We start from the raw sequence: 19,178 nt of genomic DNA, 5'->3' as shown, positions 1-19,178 counted from the left end.
TTGATGCAATTAATATTCTTGATATTAAAATTCGTATATGTATTTCTATGTATATAAATATTTCTCAATTTCTAGTATATTACATCTCTGTATAGTAAAAAATAAATTCGTAACTTAACAAAAAAAATTATTAATATATTGTATGTTTTGTTTTTTTTTTTTTATTTATTTCCATGTCCACGACATGGTTAACATGTATATGTTTTCCAGGGGATTACTAGATTACAATGCAGAATAGGAATCTACATTGGAAAACCATACATTTTTATCAGAGCGAAAATTAATGTTTGTAGACATTCGATGACACATGATTTCGAAAAGTTTTAGAGGGTGAGATAAAAAAACTGCAACAAAGTCAAAACGCCATAATTTTTACATTTTTTTTAATTTTATTTTTTTTATCATTATGAAAATGTCGGAAAAAGCATTAAATTTTGGAATAAGTTTAGATCTGTTCGAATTGGTAACCTTTGGCACGAATTATGATCTTCAAACGGCCAATGAAACCGTCACACGTTGCCCGAATGTTGCTCTGCGGTATTTTGGCCCATTCCCGGCGAAGCTCTTATTTGAGAATAATTTCGCGTTAACATTCGGCATTTATTCTGATGCCACGCTCCACAAATACGAGCGGAGAGCGATCATCGGCTATTATGGCGGCCCACACCATCACCATGGCCGGGGCTTGAGTTTTGGTAGTGGTAAGAAGGTGCACATTTTCAGCTGACCTCTTTGGCAAATAAACGCGAATGTTTTCTCATCGGAGAAAACCAAATTCGGCAGTTCACCACTTTCGGCCAAGCGAAGCAAGTCTTTAGCTCTTTTATTAACATTAAAATGCTGGAGTGCTCTAACGATAGCCACTTGTGGTTTTCCAGCCAAATATAAAGAAATCACACTTCCACGCTTCAATTCCATCACGAATAACTTTCTTTCTGGAAAAATTTCATCAAATTTGTATGCTTGTAAACAATATAATGAGCTGTCACTGGAATAATTTTTACAGCTGTCGGACGAGTGGCTTAGAAATGCTAGCAGCCTGAAGTTGGTTGCAGTTTTTTCATCTCACCCTGTATACAAGATTGCAAATGGGCTAATACTTTTTGATTTATTGATGTGGATTTATTAAATAATGGAATCGTAATCATTACTTATCGTATGCGGCTGCACTTTTGCAACCCGATTTAAAATGTTGACTTGTGCCCTATTTCCCACTTCTATTTTATTTTACAACATTTACAACAACAACCGATTTTTTCCATAATATCGAAGAAAATATTACAAGTTAGTACCATGGTGCAATGAAATCAATGTAGGGCATTTTTTTATATTCTCTTGGCTTAACATGACGGCTTTAGTTGTGTCAAATTTGCAACTAAAGGAAAATTGTTAAAAAATATTCAAATTCGGTTGTAATCAAAATGTTCCTTTTTTTGTAAAGAAACAAATCTTTACAGATATAGAGAACATGATTTTGAAAAAAAATCTTGACCTTACATTTAGTGTTCGCTTTTTTTGTCAAATTTCTTCAAAATCCATGCAAGAAGTTTATTTGAAAAAAAGCAATTGTTGCATATGTTTTGATAGTAATTCTGACATAACAATCCATGCAGGTAGGTCTCTTAACGTGCAATATTCTCTAACTTAGCCTACCTTGTCTGTACCATGGTTAGCACTAAGTTGCAGTTTCTGGGACAGACATACTAGCTTATCCACACATTGCAATATATGAGTAGGGAGGAAATATATGAGGAATAAAGAACATTCAGATCTTATTAAACTCTAATATTGGAAAATTGTAAATTTAAGTTTCAAAAATACATAACAACTCTGCATTTCTTGGCAGGATTGACCTGTTAGTAATAGTGAAAATTTTCCCACAATGGAACAATTTGAATTGAGCTAAGAAATTAATTATACCAATACATATATTTAATAACAATAAGCAAATTTCAGAACATTTGTATAAACTGATGAAAAATCAATAATTTTTTATTCAACGTTATAATTTATTTCATCAACACGATCGATATCCATGTCATACATACAACATTTATATACACCACACAGCCACTCCCTCCCACCCAAAGTCCAGAGTTCACAGAAACAAAAATTCCAAACCTAAAAAATTATAATTTCATGAAAAAAAAAACAAATTAATTTTCTTTGGAGAGTTGTAATTTTCGTTTATTTCCGTTTTATACAATCAATTGTGAAATAGCCCTCCCACGGATATCAAGGTACTATGAAAGTGGTAAGTATGAATGTTATATATATGTATTCTTAAGTTGAAACCATTTTCACCCCAACTTTTATTGTTTAATGTAATCCATGTAAAATATATATGTGAAATGTGTGTATGTATGTGAAAATTTTGCATTTTTTTATGTTAATTTTTCTTCTGAGTCTTTATTATTTTTCAGTTCACTTTTGCTTATTAATTTTTTATATGCATGGATGTTGTTGTTCTAAAAATGTGTAATTCATTTATTTTCGTTTTTTGTTTTTTGAAATTTCGATTGACTCACATAAAATATGCAAATGTGTTTGTATTCTTTTTGATTTTTACAGTAGGGGATCCAAACTCATGGCGTTTGGGACGCATAGACGAGACTGATACTGAAACGGCCGTATGAGTACGCAAGAAAAAAACACTACTGATATTAAAGAATAGTGCTCGTCGACCCCGTAAGTTTAGACTTTGAGATTATTTTGAGTATTATTAGTGTTTAAGGACTTTACTTTTTATTATTCAACGAATAGTGTTGTACTACTTTAATAAGCCCATGCACACACACACATACGACAATACGAAAGAATATTTCTCAATATTGAAGGTTTAAAGGAATTCCATTCTAGCGGAGGGGGAAATTCTGAAAAAAAACTACCATGCGTTAATTTCCTAAGATGAATACTGAGAGTCATTTTTAAATTTCTACACTTCAAATGTGGCAATCCGGCAAACCTTACTAATGTTAGTCAAATATTAGGCTTTGGTAACCAAATAATAATTTCATTGTTATTCGGCACTATTACGGTTGTCGTCGCAAAATGAAGTCGAGGCGACAACAACGATATTAGGGTTGTCATTTTTTGTCGATAGCGACGAATGATTGCTATTATCATTGTCGATACAACTGTCGACTTGAAGTCGTTTCTAGAGAATATCTATCGCCGTAAAAAAATTGTGACGACATTGTATTTTTAGTCGACGTTGATATTTTAACCATTTGGTATTTGACATTTGACCATGAAAATAACAACAGCAAAATAATTTTGAAATATTGAAGTCATTTCCGACACTGGTCTACTAGTAAAATCTCTTCCATTTTTTCCAGAGGTAGGTATTTTGAGTCCGGGAAACTATTTAAATAATTCCACAGATTTTTGAGTACGGGTTCAAGACCCGTGCTTGACCCGGATCTACTTACCCGTTGTAGGCTATATCTTTATTGCTTAAGAAAATACCAATCCACATTATGGGGCCGAATGACGGCTACTTACAACAGTAAAATTTAAAAAACTTTAGTTCGCGTAGCCGGTTGAACATACCCAGAAAAGAATATCTCTGGACCCAGAAAAGGTTTTAGCACAAATTGTAGCATTTTGGAAAGTTAAGAGTGACAGCTATTATTTGGCATACATTTTGTTAACCCCCATAATGGGGCCTTTTTCGACTTTTTGGGGATTTTATAAAAATCCATAATTTGACTATAACCTTTTTAAACAACCCCTTCATAATATATTGGGTAAGTGGGTCCGGATTTAGCCCGGATCTTGGACCCGGACTATCGTGTCAAAAAAAAGTATCCCGGAATCCGGTTTTAATACCTACCACTGGAAAAAAAATAAAGGTATTAGTACAAATTGTAGCATTTTGGAAAGTTAAGAGTGACAGCTATAATTTGGCATACATTTTGTTAACCCCTATAATGGGGCCTTTTTCGACTTTTTGGGGATTTTATAAAAATCCATAATTTGACTATAACTTCTGAACCTTTTTAAACAACCCCTTCATAATGTATTGGGTAAGTGGGTCCGGATTTAGCCCGGATCTTGGACCCGGACTATCGTGTCAAAAAAAAAGTATCCCGGAATCCGGTTTTAATACCTACCACTGGAAAAAAAATATTTTTATTTTTCTTCAAAAGTCTGCTGGGTCTCATTAATTTAAATTGAACCGGGCTTTTGACCAAATTAAGTTTCGATTGCAATTCGCATGAAACGAGTTTCGCAGAAACCGAAAACGAATGGTACGAAAATAAAACAAAACTTATTAAAGTAGTACAACTAATATTTAGAGAAATTTGTTATATATATTATAAATGAATATTTTTTTCATATTTACAAATTTAAGCAAATCTAGTATATAATGTACGTATGTGTGTGAATGTGGAGAGAAGAACACAATGAAAACATCAAAAGCAAAAAACAAATATATACATACAATAGCGAAGAAATCTTAGATAAATCGAAATATTGTTGAAATTTAACAATTGTACGAATATATAAGAGAAGTATTGAACTAACAAACAAACTAAGAATTTGTTTAGAGATACCAAAATATTTTCTTTATTTGAAAACAAACGAAAGCAAAGTGAAATACAAAGGGTTTATGTAAAGTTCAAGTCACATTTTGTTTTGTCGTAAATATACAATAATATATATTGATTATTATTAAATGGTCTCACACAAAAAGCAAACAAATTGATGTGCGACCAAAGGTGTGTACCTTTTTGTTATATTTTTTTAATGTATTTATGTACGTATTTAATAAGTGAAATAAAAACCAAAAAAAAAAAAAAAAAAAAAACTGAGAAATAACTCTAAAATTTAACAATATATGCGAATAAAATCATTTCAAATATTTAAAATAAATCATCCGTTTTTTATTTAATGTATATTCTTTATTAAAGACGGTAAGTTGAATTTGTCGAGGTCTTGCATCAGACCTTATTCTCTCTCTGATGTGAGCACAAACCTGTGCGAAGTCTCACAATCATCAATAATATGTCATGCATGCTAAACAATGGAACCATGTTAAATGTTTCAAGACCCAGTTGGTTCTTTTTCCAATTCCATTCACATCAGGTGTTTCAGCCAATGTCATCTGAAATAGGAGAATATTTTAGTTTTATTTGTAATTGTTGAAAAACTCATAAACACAGGGTGAGATAAAAAATACTGCATTAAAGTCAAAAGCCATAATTTTTAATGGTGACTGATGACTTCTGTAAATTTTAGTTATACGGATGGTTCTAAGCGGGTAGAGAGAACAAAATTAGGGGACCTTATCGAAGAAGCGGAATCCAATATCTTTCCTTATTTGTTCAAACATTTGAACCATACAACAGTAGATGAACTAGCCTAATTCTAATTCAAAGCCAACTACTGTCAACATTTTACAGAAATTATTAGGGATATGACATTAAAAGGGGCAAATCCCTTAATGCGTTTGAGGGCATTAAAAATATATTTTATTGACAACTAACTTGGCTTGATATGATATGATACAAAATGACACCACATGACGGATTTTAAACATATCAGTTCAAATTACATAGGTCTAAGAATTATGTTTAGGGCACTCAATAATCCTTAAGCATGTGCCCCTATTTTCAAGGCAACCAATTATAATTTATGAAGTGACCTATGTACTATTCAGATTTGCATCCTGTTTTTCTTTATGCTTATAAAGGCTTTAATGATTGTACCACATCCAAAATTACTGTACTTACGGAATATGAAGTTCTGGACTAACACATATTTTGATGCGCTTTGTTGCTCTGCTAAGATATTGGTAATCGTCTATCAAAGCTTCTTGGTGTGTTCTCCGTTTCTCAGCCTTAGGCACTTTTTCAATTTTTTCGGTACAGATAATGTCTATATCCATTTTTGCGTAACCATTGCTATCTACCGGCATTGGTTCATCATCCTGCCTCGAATTATTTCCATTGCATCGGTGCCTGTGAGAATGATGTCTCGGTTGCCTCTGTGCCAGGGGCATAGCAAAGGCGCTGTAAACACGCACCAGCTCTGCATGCGGCATAATATACATGCCGTCCAATTGAATGCGACGCTATTATGCAAAAATTTGTCTTATCTTCTGTTAATTAATACGGATATATAACACTTACCTGTTCCAGGATTTTAAGAATTTCTTCTCTGCTTAAACTTTCAGCTACGCACTCTTCCATCGCGTCGTTCGCTCTCTTTGGAAATTACAAACAAAAAACTAGGGATAGGTAAGTCGAATTTCGATTAATAGAATAATCGACTTTGAGTACTCAAAATTCTGGAACTCGAACTCGACTACGGATTTGGGTGAAAACCGAGTACTCGACTATTCATGGTCGATTGTTCGACTTATGCTATATTCTCATTGCAATTTCAATCACATTGTTCGCTCTCAAAATTACATACATGAATTAACCCGTTCAACCGACACGATGCGTAATTCATAGTAACATAATAATATATGTTACATGTTAAACATAATTTTTTGTTGATTTTTATAGGAAGTTGTACAAAAGTACATAAAATTAGCATTAATAATAATAAAATAAATTGTTGTTTTATCTCCAAAGATTTATTTTATCTTTCATTTAACAATTTTCATTCATGAATGATTTAAGTCTTTGTCTTATTGGGCTTTTAGGTCTGTCAGATAGGTTATTCATGTTAATTTTTTAAATTTTATCTATTTTACCTTAATCTTATAATGCGAACATCCCTTTTGACAATAGAGTAGTTGGCAACTCTCCGTTTGTTTACGTTATGTTCTCATCACTCAGTCCAAAGTCAACCTAGGTACCCCTACTGCACGGCACGTGTGTTTACGTTTGTTGTGTTAGAAGAGTTTGTTACAATGTCGAAAAGAATTAAATTAAACGAAGAAGATTCCAATGATGTGGAAGGCGATCATGTTACAGAAACTGTGCAGGCCAGATTTGTTTCGGATACGGGAGAAGAGGCGGGACCTCCTATAGATCTACCAGCTGGCGTAACTGTTGAACAATTGGGCTTGATTTGCAATGCATTGCTGAAAAATGAAGAAACCACACCGTACATATTCTTTGTTGGAGATGATGAAATTAAAAAGACATTGGATTCAACACTGGACCTTAAGACCATCGACACGGAAAATGTTATAAGCATTGTTTATCAACCACAGTCGGTATTTAAAGTTCGCCCGGTGACAAGATGTACAAGTTCTATGCCTGGACATGCTGAGGCTGTTATTTCTATAAGCTTCAGCCCTGATGGCACACACTTGGCCAGTGGCTCAGGTGATACTACTGTGCGACTATGGGATCTTAACACAGAAACTCCACATTTTACATGCAGTGGTCACAAACAATGGGTTATGTGTTTGGCATGGTCTCCCGATGGCAAGAAATTGGCAAGTGCCTGCAAATCTGGCAATATAATGTTATGGGACCCTGAGACAGGAAAACAACTGGGTCGCACACTAACGGGCCACAAGAAATGGGTTAATTGTTTAAGCTGGGAGCCATATCACAAAAATCCCGACTGCCGTAAAATTGCGAGTGCCAGCAGTGATGGTGATTGTCGAATTTGGGATACCGTTTTGGGACAATGTTGTATGGTAATATCGGGTAAGCTCAAATCTTCATAACAGACAACAAATTTGGTACCACTAATTTATTCAAACTCTCGTAGGTCACACATCAGCAGTTACTGCTGTGCGCTGGGGTGGAGCTGGTTTAATTTATACATCATCCAAAGATAGAACAGTAAAAATTTGGCGAGCCGCCGACGGTGTTATTTGTCGTACATTTACTGGCCATGCCCACTGGGTTAATAACATTGCCCTCAATACGGACTATGTTCTGCGAACAGGACCCTTCCATCCAGTTCAGGATCGTAACAAGAGATATTGCGATATAAAAAGTTTGTACCGACAAGAAATATAAAATTGTTTCCAATTTTCACTCGTACTCTTTTCATTTTACAGAGGAAGAGTTACAAGAAATGGCTTTGCAACGTTACAAAAAAGTTTGCCCTGACGATATTGAATCCTTAGTTTCTTGTTCCGATGACTTTACTTTGTACCTGTGGGTAGCAAATCAGAATAAATGTGTACAACGTATGACTGGTCATCAAAATGTTGTGAATGATGTTAAGTATTCACCAGACGTGAAACTGATAGCGTCAGCTTCCTTTGACAAATCTGTACGTTTGTGGCGAGCCAAAGATGGACAATTCTTAAACACTTTTCGTGGCCATGTTCAAGCGGTCTATACTCTAGCGTGGTCTGCAGATTCTAGATTACTTCTTAGTGGAAGTAAGGACTCGACATTAAAAGGCAAGTGTAGACATTTGCATATAAGATTTAAATTTTTTACATGTGTATGTGAATTTCAGTTTGGAGTGTGCAAACCAAGAAACTGGCACAAGAACTTCCCGGTCACGCAGATGAAGTCTTTGCTGTAGACTGGGCACCAGACGGTTCTAAAGTGGCATCTGGTGGAAAAGATAAAGTTGTAAAATTGTAAGTAATTCATATAACAAGAAATCTATTTCCATATAAAAATTTAAATTTATTTTTTTAACTTTTCTATTTACAGGTGGGCTTATTAACTATATATAGAAATGCTATCTGCGAACACACTGTTTATAGAATGCTTTAGTTTTTAAAAAAATGCATAACAATTAATATTTTTATAATATTAAACATCCAAAAATACTAAATCACAAAGCTGTTGTTTTTGCCTTTGATTTTCATCCTCTGTACTCTTGAAATATTGTGTTGGAACGGCGGATTCAGATTTCAGTGCGCATGTTGCGGCAACAAAACCAAATGCTATACATTCATCCACAGTGTAACCACGCAAAAGTCCCGTAATGAAACCGCCAGAGAAACTGTCGCCAGCACCAGAAACATTTACGATATCAGCAACAACGGGGGCCTTGTAAAACCGACGCATATGTGTTTTTTCCTGGGGCGGGGTATAGTGCTCCGAGTCACTATTGAAAAATCTATGTTGAAAAGATTCACCCCGAATATTAACCAATACGCCATGGGAGCCGAGTGTTACGACAATACAATCAAAGTGATCCTCAATCTGCTTTAACAAATTCGTACAATCACGTATTAATTGCTCCTGACCAGCTGCTAATGAACTATTTGGGTCCCATTCTATTTTTTTGGAACACAAAGTTTCCACAATTGTTTTCAATTCGTATACATTGGGAGAAATACATTTGATTTGTCGGAATTGTTGTTGGCTCAGTTGGAAAGGTTTGCCGGCAATAAGCATGTCGGTTGGTTCGAAAAACACAGGTTTATTGTGGCGTTTAGCTAACGTTAATATTGAATCTATTGCTTCCACGGAGAGATTACCGTCTATAATTATCAGAGGAGACTTTTGAAAATCTTGTTCATGTTGTTCTACTAATTTTCCCGAAATAGTCTTATGGATATCCATGTTGGCCAAACATAATTTACAATTTCCATTTTTATCAAATAAAATGGAACAGATTGATGTAGTGTTTTTACTATCAACGTGTATCTTGCTGCACAAGGAGTCAGGCATCAGCTGCAACAGACTTTTGCCTGTGTGGTCATTGCCAACGACAGATATAAAACTGGCGTCGCCATGTAATTTATGTATACTTTCGGCTAAGTTGCGCCCAACGCCACCTGCCGACTCCTTTACTTTGGTTTGATATGTAGCTCCATCCAAAGCAAGTGGGCTATCATCGATCATCGTTGAACACAGGTCCAGCATTGATGCACCGATAATCATGGGCGGTGGTTGTTTCCTTGGACTATTCAAACATGGTTTATTCCCATCTCCGCCACTCAGTTCGCATGCGATCTCGGCAGCCACCTTTGCGTTATTTTTAATCAGGGCAATATTTGCTCTCAGGCTATTGCCTTTTGTAATATTGGCTACTGCAGCCAACATGAATGGGGTAACGTTTTTACCCTCTACACCTTTGGCCAACGCTTCCTTGTGAGCTTCATCGATTGCCTTTCTGACCATGTCTTTATCAAGGGCGTAGTCTTCGGGAATTGGCACACCTATCAACATTCCTGATTGTAAATTTAAATCTTGCAAGGCTTTAATGAGAGCAGCTGCATCCTGTGGTCCCTTCAAGTTATAAGGAGCTTTGCAACCACTGTCCCTGGTATAGAAATCTGGAAATTTACCCTCATTATTGTAGGCAGCCACTGATACCCCTTGAGTTTCAAGATATTCCAAAGTTCGTGGAATATCCAGAATGGATTTTACTCCACTACTAACAACAACGACTGGAGTTCTGCCCAATTCAACTAAATCGGCAGATACATCCAATGATATGTGACCATCGCGATGAACACCACCCACACCGCCTGTTGCGAAAATTTTAATGCCAGCCATGTGTGCAATTATCATTGTAGCAGCCACTGTGGTGCCAGCACATTTACCATTGGCCACTACGTAGGGCAGATCTCGGCGAGAGCATTTTAACACGTCAGCTTTTTCAACCTCTGCAAGTTTAGCTATCTCCTCCATTGTTAGGCCAACCTTAAGTCGTCCATCTAAACAGGCAATAGTGGCGGGAGTAGCACCCACCGTTTTAACCACATCTTCTACCTCCAAAGCAGTTTCCATATTATGAGGATACGGCATGCCGTGGGTGATTATTGTTGATTCCAATGCTACTACCGGCTTTTTTTGGTTAAGGGCATTTCTAATATTCGGATGAATATCTAATAAACTATGAAAATGCCTAGAGGTTGGCCATTTGTAATTGGGCCTCAGTAATGTACCAGCTATGTTTCGTAATAGCATTTTTTATTATAAAATAAAAATAAAACAATATTTTATGTTCTACTACTCTACAGTGCGTAGAAGCAAACTAGCTGTGCGAATAATCAGATGGATTTCTACAACAACACAAAATCATTTTGCACTTTGGGCATTGACAAATGAGGCGGTGGTTTGGCATAAACTTGTTATTGGTTATTTGCATTGATTAAAATGACTTTAATGTTCTAAAAATAATTAAAAACGTAATAAAGCCACTCCGACAACCAAATTTAAAACTTTTACAAGCCAACCTTTTTGGTACCACTGTTTGGATGCCAATATAAATGAAATGAAAGCGATGTTTATGTCCAGCTGATCATGATCAAGCTGTCAAAAATATATTTCCGAGCAAATTGAGTTTACACCCATCTACCGCGGTGATTTTTGTTGATTTATTTTAATCTAATTATTTCAATAGAAATTTGTCGTTTAAAAATGTTGGAATTTTTAACTTTATTTTTTATTTTTATTTTTTAAATTTTTATGTTCTGTTTAAAATGTTGCATGCTATAAATTATTCTTTGGAAAAGAATAACTAACCCCTATAATTACCAGTGCAGTTTTAACGTGAAGTTGGCAATCAATCAGCTGTTTTTACTTTGCCACGAAGCCGGTGTATATATATTAGACGCCGCAATTACGTTTGGCTCCCGGCATTGTGACAGGAGTGTGTTGTTGTTTTCTATATGCAAGACACACGCTTAACACAAAAAAAGTTTGCAAAAAAATAAAATTTCTCTGAAATGTTCAAAAAGTACTGTAAACAAGTATCTAATTATTACCATAACTAATAAATGATCTAATTGTAGGTTTGAAGAAAAAGAAAGTCTGTCGTCGGTGCAGCAACTGAAGTCATCTGTTCAAAAGGGTATACGAGCCAAGTTACTGGAAACTTATCCACATTTGGAGACACATATTGATCTGATCTTGCCCAAAAAAGACAGCTACCGCATCGCGAAATGGTAAATATACATAAAACACTTTCCTAAATTAGGGAAAAAGAGCTGAACATTTTACAAATACTTCAATTGGTGTATTCGGGTCAGTAAAGTTTCTCCCTTTCCAATTGGAGGGAGGAAGAACTCATCGTAGAAATGAATTGGCAAATATTTAATTCATTTATATTGCCATCTACTATTCCAATTAAAAATGACATCAGGGTGTTTCCAATATATTTTGTGCTATCTACTTTATCCGGGTGATAAAGGATAATGTAAAACTATTTGTCCATTCTTTAAAAACACTAACGCAATTTGGTGTTCTTAATGACAGATAATCTTATCGAGTCATTCCGGATATATTTATATATATTATATTTTGAATTGTCTTAATATTAATTTCCACACCTCTAACCCAATAAATATGTGTGATTTCTTACAGCCATGATCATATCGAAATTCTATTAAATGGTGCAGGTGAACAAATCTTCTTCAGGCATCGTGAAGGTCAATGGATGCCGACCCTCAAGTTATTGCACAAATTTCCCTATTTTGTTAATATGCAACAAGTTGATAAAGGTGCCATCCGTTTTGTCCTCAGTGGTGCAAATATAATGTGTCCGGGACTAACATCACCCGGTGCAATGATGACGCCAGCAGAAAAGAACACTGTCGTTGCCATAATGGCTGAGGGCAAGGAACATGCTTTGGCAATTGGTATAACAACTTTGTCTACCGACGATATGTAAGTGTTTTGGATTTATTGCTGAAACAAGTTCTGTATTGAAATTAAAATTTATCTTTCAATACTTACAGAGCCAAAGTCAACAAAGGTGTTGGTGTGGAAAATTGTCACTACCTCAATGATGGTCTGTGGAAAATGAAGCCCATTAAGTAAATGAAGACTTAAATCCAAAATAGTAATCACGTTTTTTACTTTGTAAAATAAAATGAAAATTAGACACGATTGATTTGGTGTTTTATAACTTATGAATACGCATCGTGGGGAGAATATAAGGTAGTCATCAGCCCATGGCTGTCTTCCAGTGGCATTTTTTTACTTTACATTGAAAGATTGTCGTCTGTTTAGTAACGTGTAAAGGTGCAAAACCATTGCAAACGAAAACGATTGTTTAAAAAAATGAATGAAACCGTGCAGCAGTTCAGTAACTTCCGTTTATTAAACAACTAATTTCTTACAAATATGCGGTTTTAGTCAAAGGAGGCAATTTCTTATGTGGTTCTAAGAGAAGCCTCATCTCCTTAACATTAAATTCAGTCAATGGCGTCTAGAACGGACCAATTTTCGTTTCCAAAAATCCTCTGTCACGTCAAACTTCGTTTTTCCTTATTTTTTCGCAAACATGGCAACCCTTGCTAAAAGTGTAAACATTAGAATGATGGAAGTGACGGAAGAAGACGCTGTTGTCTTATCAAAAATTGCAAAAATTTACTACAATGCCGAAAATGACAACAACTACTTTGTTTATAAACAAAAGTCGTGGCAATTATTGGATGTATTCAACAATGAGTCCGAATCATTATTGCAAATAATAGGAAAGAGTAAGTGCAATGTAAATAACGCTCAGACAGCTGCAGACATAAAACTCACATTCCTCTTTCTTTGTGGCCATAGCCGAAAAGGGGATAGTGAAAGGTTTGGATTTTGTGGAATCAAATGATGGATACCACCTAATGGTTCTATACCGTAACGATTCGTATACAAATAGAAAGAATAAGACAACAGAAGCCATTGACAAGTTATTGGAGATTCTGTTTGGCACAAATGTCAACAACAAAACTCATCTTGCTGTCACCTCTGAAGAGGACGAATCTAGCAACCCAAATGAAGAACAACGAATATTGAAGACATATGTTACCACAAAACTCTTTGAAGCTTTGCAAAAATGTCATGCGTCCTTTGATGAACTGCAGCACAGTGAGCAATTAATACTGCCACAGAAATTTCTGCCTAAACTTTGCAACTATCAAATGAGAAGTGTGCGATGGCTCTTGGCAAAGGAAAGATGTCCTTCCACATTCTCTCCATATTTTCAGAGGCTAACGTCCAAAGACAATGAGACTGTTGTCTACAAACATTGTTTTCTACGATACATACTGCAGAATGAACCGGGACAATTGACATTACCTCCAGGTGGAATTCTGGCCGAAGAAATGGGCCTGGGTAAAACTGTTGAAATGTTGGCCTTGATTTTGCTTAATCCAAGGAATGATGTAGATGTAAATCCAGGTAAGGATTTGAAAATTCAACCGCCGGAGTCTAAGAGAAAACGCATAGAGAAAGAGGTTTTCTGCACATGCAATTCCAAATCGAAAAACAAAATTCTACAATGTACAAAATGCAATTTATGGCAACATATCAAATGTGTAGCCAAATATAATTCTGACCATGATGACGATATTAACGAACCTTATCTATGTCCCGGCTGTTGGAATACTGTCATATCACAAGATGGTCTAGTTAAGACGAAAGCCACATTCATTGTTTCGCCAAATACCATAAAACTACAGTGGCTCTCGGAAATAAGACGTCACATACAGCCAACATTGCGTGTACTGTTATATGAGGGTGTATGTAATGGGAAATGGATAAGTCCCAGACAGTTGGCCAATTATGATGTAGTCTTGACAGATTATAACATATTGACGCGAGAGATATATTTCACCAATGAAAATCACAATGAGCGTACAATGCGCAATAAACCGCGGTCCATACGTTTAAAAACTTCAACACTCATGGTGGAGTGGTACAGAGTCTGTTTGGATGAAGCCCAAATGGTAGAGTCGAATGCATCGCATGTGGCGTCGTTGGTGCGTATGTTACCAGGTGAATATTTTTCAGATATGTAGGAACTTCATTGAACATAATCTCTTTGTAATACTTGTATATCCTAGCTATTAACCACTGGGCTGTGACTGGAACTCCTATACAAAAGTCATTAAACGATTTGCAACCACTGTTAGATTTTGTGGGATTTGATAGTGTAACCGAACCGAATACTTGGAATTATTTGGTTAATAATTTTGTTCTTGAACATGAAAAACACACGGATGACAAAACATTGGAACTGGTAAAGATTTTACAAAAATGTATGTGGCGCACCTGGAAATCTCTAATATCTGATGAATTACAAATTCCACCACAACATCAACAAGTACATCGCATTCAATTCGATAATTTGGAGAAATTCTTTTACAATGAACAACATGATGAGTGTCGGACAATGTTTATGGGAAATGTCCACAAGTATACCAGTCGCATGAGTACCATATCTCCGCAAATTATGAAAATTGTAAGTTGCAGATGACTGTCGATATAATATTATAAAGCTAATGTGCAATACATTTTTCATTTAGATATTAATGCCATTTTTGAAAATTCGCCAATCCTGCACTATGCCTGTAGTTGTGGTCAATTCAAATAACAACAAAAACCAGGCATCACAACAAAAGCAATTCCTTCAACCCGAGGAATTGCACTCGTATTTGAAATCAACTAATGAATTAAGCTGCAAATCCGAATTACGTGCAATGGCTTCCGTCCACAATGGTAGGTGTCATGGAAACATTTTAAAATATATCTATTGTGTATTTTTATGATATACATTTCTATAAAAAACACACACACACACAGGCTTGGCGGCATTATATATTATACAAAAGAAATACGATCATGCTACAAAACACTACAATTCCGTTCTTAAATTGGCCAACGAATATGTAAATATGAGTGTAACGTAAGTATGTAATAAAACTTTGCTTGATTGTTATTAATTCTTTGTCTTCTTTCTGTTGCAACAGGGTAGATAGTCTATTGCAGATGCATGCCTTGCACAATTTAATGGAAATTAAAAGAATGCAACATTTTAAAAAGGCCGACCTGGAAATCTATCAAACGCAATACAACTCCTTAGAATGGAAATATTTAGGCACTTATTCTAATACGTTGTCTAATGTTATGTCAAGCTACAATGCTGTCATTAATAAATGTGATAATGCCGTAAACGAACAGCTTATCGCTACCATGTCCGCAGGCCTTAGTCAGCTGCACATAAATGACACCTCCCAATTGTTGCAAAAAATCTATGAAGATTGTATGCCGCGTTTTGGGGTAACCAATCCTAAATTGGCTGAAATTCAAAGTTCTCGTTCCTTGCTCTACATTGTCGATTTGTGGTTTGCAAAGTTAAATAGAATTATGAAATCAATTCAAATTGAAGTCAATGAATTGACATATTTCACGGAAAACGTGAAGCCAAGACATCTGGTGTGTCCAACAATATGGACGCAAATAATGCAGCTGTTGCAAAGTGTCTATGATTGTCATCTGAGTGAAATACGGGTATGTTTTGCACTTTAATCGTATTTTTAGTTAATATTATTTTTTTTATTATTTTATAGGAACAGGAGACAAAAGAAAAGAGGCCCAAAGGAAAGAAAATCCTATGTAAAATGTGTCAAATTCGGGATTTGATAAATAATTTTGAATGCCTGCTCTTTGATAAAGTTATTGACAAGGACACCAACATTACGGAAGGCATGCAAAATCATTCACTTGAAATGCAGTTGTGTAAAAGTATGAATCCGAAATGTTTTTAAACCTTAATTACTGATATCTCATCTTTTTTAATTTACAGTTACCTTTGGTTATTTGAAGAACAAACAAATCGATATACATCTGACAAAAACCATGGAAAACAATTGGTTGTACTTGGAAAATTTACAAAGTCTGTGTAAACGTTTAATCAAATTGTGGATTGAAATTGAGTTTACCATAAAGGCTTATGATGAATTGGACATGTGTAAATTAAGAATAACTTTGACAGATGATCCTGATGATAAATCTATATTCAAGATATTCGAACACGAAGTCGATCAACGCATTATCGACCAACAAAATGAATTACAGTTAGTTCAAAGGCAATTTACCATTAAATTGGCCAGATTGAAATACATTAAACATTTGGAAAGTAACAAGGAATTGGGAGCATGTCCAATTTGTCGTCTCTCCGAGGAAGATAGAGTAAGTAGCATCAATAACAACAGCAATACAGTGGAATTGATATATTTATTAAATTGAATTTCACATTAGTATGCTGTTTTGGAATGTGGCCATCATATATGTTTTCCATGTTTGAAGTCCATGCAACAATACAATAGAAGCGGTCACTTTAAATGTTCCATATGTCGCAATGTCCAGCACAACTCAGAGTAAGTTCTTTTTTGTCTTAAATTTCAAAGCGATTTGTTTTTTAAAAATGTTTTGTTTGCCCTCTACTAGCATTTACTACATTAGCAAATCCAAGACTATTAAACCGGAAAATAAAATGGTAAAAGGCAATTATTCCTCGAAAATAACCTACATTGTGAGATTAATTTTAAGTTTGCAAAATCAAGAAGTTGCTGCTGGCGAAGAAAAATATTTAAAAGTTTTGATATTTTCCCAATGGTTACCAATTCTACAGGCTATAGCTGCAGCTTTAAAAGAAAATGACATAACATTTCGTCTACAATGTACGCCGCTTACCTTGGAAGAGTTCAAGGTATTTTTGTTGCAAGATTTCGTTTTTAACAAAATTTTAAAGAATATCATTTTAGAATCCAAGCCTCAATATAACCTGCTTGCTTATGCCTTTCATTAAGGGATCCAAAGGTCTAAATTTAGTTGAGGCCAATCATGTTTTTCTGGTTGAGCCTATTCTTAATCCTGGCGAGGAATTACAAGCAATTGGACGTGTGCATCGTATTGGACAAACCAGGTAATGTAGTGATACCCTGCTATGTCGTCATAAAAGTATTCTTTCTCAAAACAACAAAATATTTTGTAGAAGATAGCTTGGATGACATTGTTGCTTTTAATGTTTACATTAATTTATTTGTAGACAAACAACTGTACACCGATTTATCATGGAAGATTCTATCGAAGAAAATATCCACGACTTTGTGTCGTCATCAGGATTAAAGGACAGTAATACAAGTGGCATAGAACAGAAGTGGGAATTTAATAATGTGTCACTAGACGATTTTGACAAACTTTTTGTATTGAAAGGTCGACATTAATTGTTTGCACATTTCATTCTTTTTGTATGTATACTTTTACAAAATTACCAATAATTAGTATGTCTTTGTACTCAACAAACTCAATCGATCAGAGTATTCGGGCAAAATTACAATTAATACCCATTTACTGAACTCATACAACAAACATGTTGTTTCGGAACATTGAGTACACCGACATGCTTCTTTACACTTCGAATAACATTCATTCCCAAATTATTTAAAAAATTATCCAGTATTATAGAATAATATTCATTTTTAAATATATATTTTTGTGAATTCTTAAAAAAAAAAATAAATGTAGTATTGTATATGATAGATATACATGCGTATATAACTTTTATATGATCAAATGAATTGTAATTTAATAAAAACGTTGATTAACCTAACAATATTGTTGATAGATTCTTTATTACACCAATGTGTGGGGAAGTTAGAACATCCCTATTATTAACATACCTACATGCATGAAATAGTTGAACAAATATATACATGGTGAGATAAAAAAAACTGCAAAAAACTGCGTCCGACAGCTGTTAGAATTGTTCCTGGGACAGCTCATTATATATTTTTACAAGCGTACAAAAGCATTTTGGTGAGAATTTTCCAGAAAAAGGTTATTCATGATGGAATTCAAGTGTGATAGTGTGATTTCTTTATATTTGGCTGGAAAACCACAAGTGGCAATCGTTAGAGCACTCCACCATTTAAATGTGAATAAATCTTTTGTGTCTCGTACCATCGCTCGTTATCGTGATACTGGTAGCGTAGTCCGACGTCAAGGAAGTGGATGGAAGACGGAAGAAAACAGCAACATCAGCAGAAATGGTTCGAAATGTAAAGAAGCGACTTGATCCAAACCCTCGTCGCAGTAGCCGAACGGCTCGTGAGCTGAACATATAGCAATATTCCATTAGGCAAATATTAAAAAATGAGCTTGGGTAAAGCCATTGAAATTCCAAAAAGTGCAAGAACTTACATCGCAACAGAAAGGAAATAGTATCAAAAGAGCTAAAAAGTTGCTTCGCTTGGCCGAATGTGGTGAACTGGCAAATTAGGTTTTCTTCGATGAGAAAACATTCGTTATCCAGAAGTTTGTAAACAAACAAAATGATCATGTTTACTTGCCAAAGAGGTGAGATGAAAATGCGCACCAGAACTCAAGCACCGGCCATGGTGATAGTGTGGGCCGCCGTAACAGCGGATGGTCGCTCTCCGCTCGTATTAATCGACCGTGGCATCAGAATAAATGTAATAAAAAATATTATAAATATTATCGCGAAAATATTCTGGAGGGTGTGTTAAAGACTTGGGAACACAAACATTTTGGCCGCAGACC

The 19,178-nt window shown here is 35.2% G+C and overlaps 6 protein-coding genes across 7 annotated transcripts in view; 4 read left to right on the top strand and 2 right to left on the bottom strand.

Moving 5' to 3' along the window:
- Positions 1 to 4,436, top strand: part of LOC101887348 (blood vessel epicardial substance) — a 44,070-nt gene extending 39,634 nt beyond the window's left edge. The window contains exons 7-8 of one of the 2 annotated variants that reach the window (XM_020037785.2): positions 2,222 to 2,254; positions 2,572 to 4,436. In XM_020037785.2, coding sequence (XP_019893344.1) covers positions 2,222 to 2,254; positions 2,572 to 2,636 — 98 coding nt within the window. In that variant the 3' untranslated portion in view covers positions 2,637 to 4,436. The remainder of the gene's footprint in view (positions 1 to 2,221; positions 2,255 to 2,571) is intronic. The other variant, XM_011295414.3, reaches the window with a different exon arrangement.
- Positions 4,437 to 4,544: 108 nt separating this feature from the next.
- LOC105262015 (uncharacterized) lies at positions 4,545 to 6,297 on the bottom strand. The gene is made up of 3 exons (XM_011295415.3): positions 6,138 to 6,297; positions 5,739 to 6,079; positions 4,545 to 5,110 (listed from the first exon to the last, which is right to left on the bottom strand). Exons 1-3 carry the CDS (start codon positions 6,195 to 6,197, stop codon positions 5,107 to 5,109), a joined length of 405 nt encoding a protein of 134 aa, XP_011293717.2. The 5' UTR covers positions 6,198 to 6,297; the 3' UTR covers positions 4,545 to 5,106.
- A 491-nt stretch (positions 6,298 to 6,788) lies between these two features.
- On the top strand, positions 6,789 to 8,722 carry LOC101888020 (protein Notchless). The gene is made up of 5 exons (XM_005186394.4): positions 6,789 to 7,619; positions 7,684 to 7,914; positions 7,979 to 8,329; positions 8,389 to 8,515; positions 8,592 to 8,722. The coding sequence occupies exons 1-5, from the start codon at positions 6,869 to 6,871 to the stop codon at positions 8,602 to 8,604; spliced, it is 1,473 nt and encodes a 490-aa protein (XP_005186451.1). The 5' UTR covers positions 6,789 to 6,868; the 3' UTR covers positions 8,605 to 8,722.
- Positions 8,544 to 11,306, bottom strand: LOC101889080 (uncharacterized). Its single transcript, XM_005186400.4, has one exon. The coding sequence runs from the start codon at positions 10,803 to 10,805 to the stop codon at positions 8,694 to 8,696; it is 2,112 nt and encodes a 703-aa protein (XP_005186457.2). The 5' UTR covers positions 10,806 to 11,306; the 3' UTR covers positions 8,544 to 8,693.
- A 117-nt stretch (positions 11,307 to 11,423) lies between these two features.
- Positions 11,424 to 12,728, top strand: LOC101888201 (malignant T-cell-amplified sequence 1 homolog). The gene is made up of 4 exons (XM_005186395.4): positions 11,424 to 11,577; positions 11,633 to 11,785; positions 12,204 to 12,506; positions 12,578 to 12,728. The coding sequence occupies exons 1-4, from the start codon at positions 11,567 to 11,569 to the stop codon at positions 12,657 to 12,659; spliced, it is 549 nt and encodes a 182-aa protein (XP_005186452.1). The 5' UTR covers positions 11,424 to 11,566; the 3' UTR covers positions 12,660 to 12,728.
- A 253-nt stretch (positions 12,729 to 12,981) lies between these two features.
- Positions 12,982 to 18,232, top strand: LOC101889254 (E3 ubiquitin-protein ligase SHPRH). The gene is made up of 12 exons (XM_005186401.4): positions 12,982 to 13,324; positions 13,398 to 14,609; positions 14,678 to 15,075; positions 15,140 to 15,332; positions 15,417 to 15,519; positions 15,584 to 16,124; positions 16,184 to 16,358; positions 16,420 to 16,805; positions 16,875 to 16,993; positions 17,064 to 17,325; positions 17,381 to 17,541; positions 17,665 to 18,232. The coding sequence occupies exons 1-12, from the start codon at positions 13,126 to 13,128 to the stop codon at positions 17,840 to 17,842; spliced, it is 3,927 nt and encodes a 1,308-aa protein (XP_005186458.2). The 5' UTR covers positions 12,982 to 13,125; the 3' UTR covers positions 17,843 to 18,232.
- Positions 18,233 to 19,178: the final 946 nt, after the last annotated feature.

This window comes from Musca domestica, unplaced genomic scaffold (assembly GCF_030504385.1).
Source record: "Musca domestica strain aabys unplaced genomic scaffold, Musca_domestica.polishedcontigs.V.1.1 2, whole genome shotgun sequence".
Taxonomy (NCBI): domain Eukaryota; kingdom Metazoa; phylum Arthropoda; class Insecta; order Diptera; family Muscidae; genus Musca; species Musca domestica.
The sequence above is the reverse complement of the archived record's forward strand: the minus strand, read 5'-3'. Positions and strand labels throughout refer to the sequence as shown.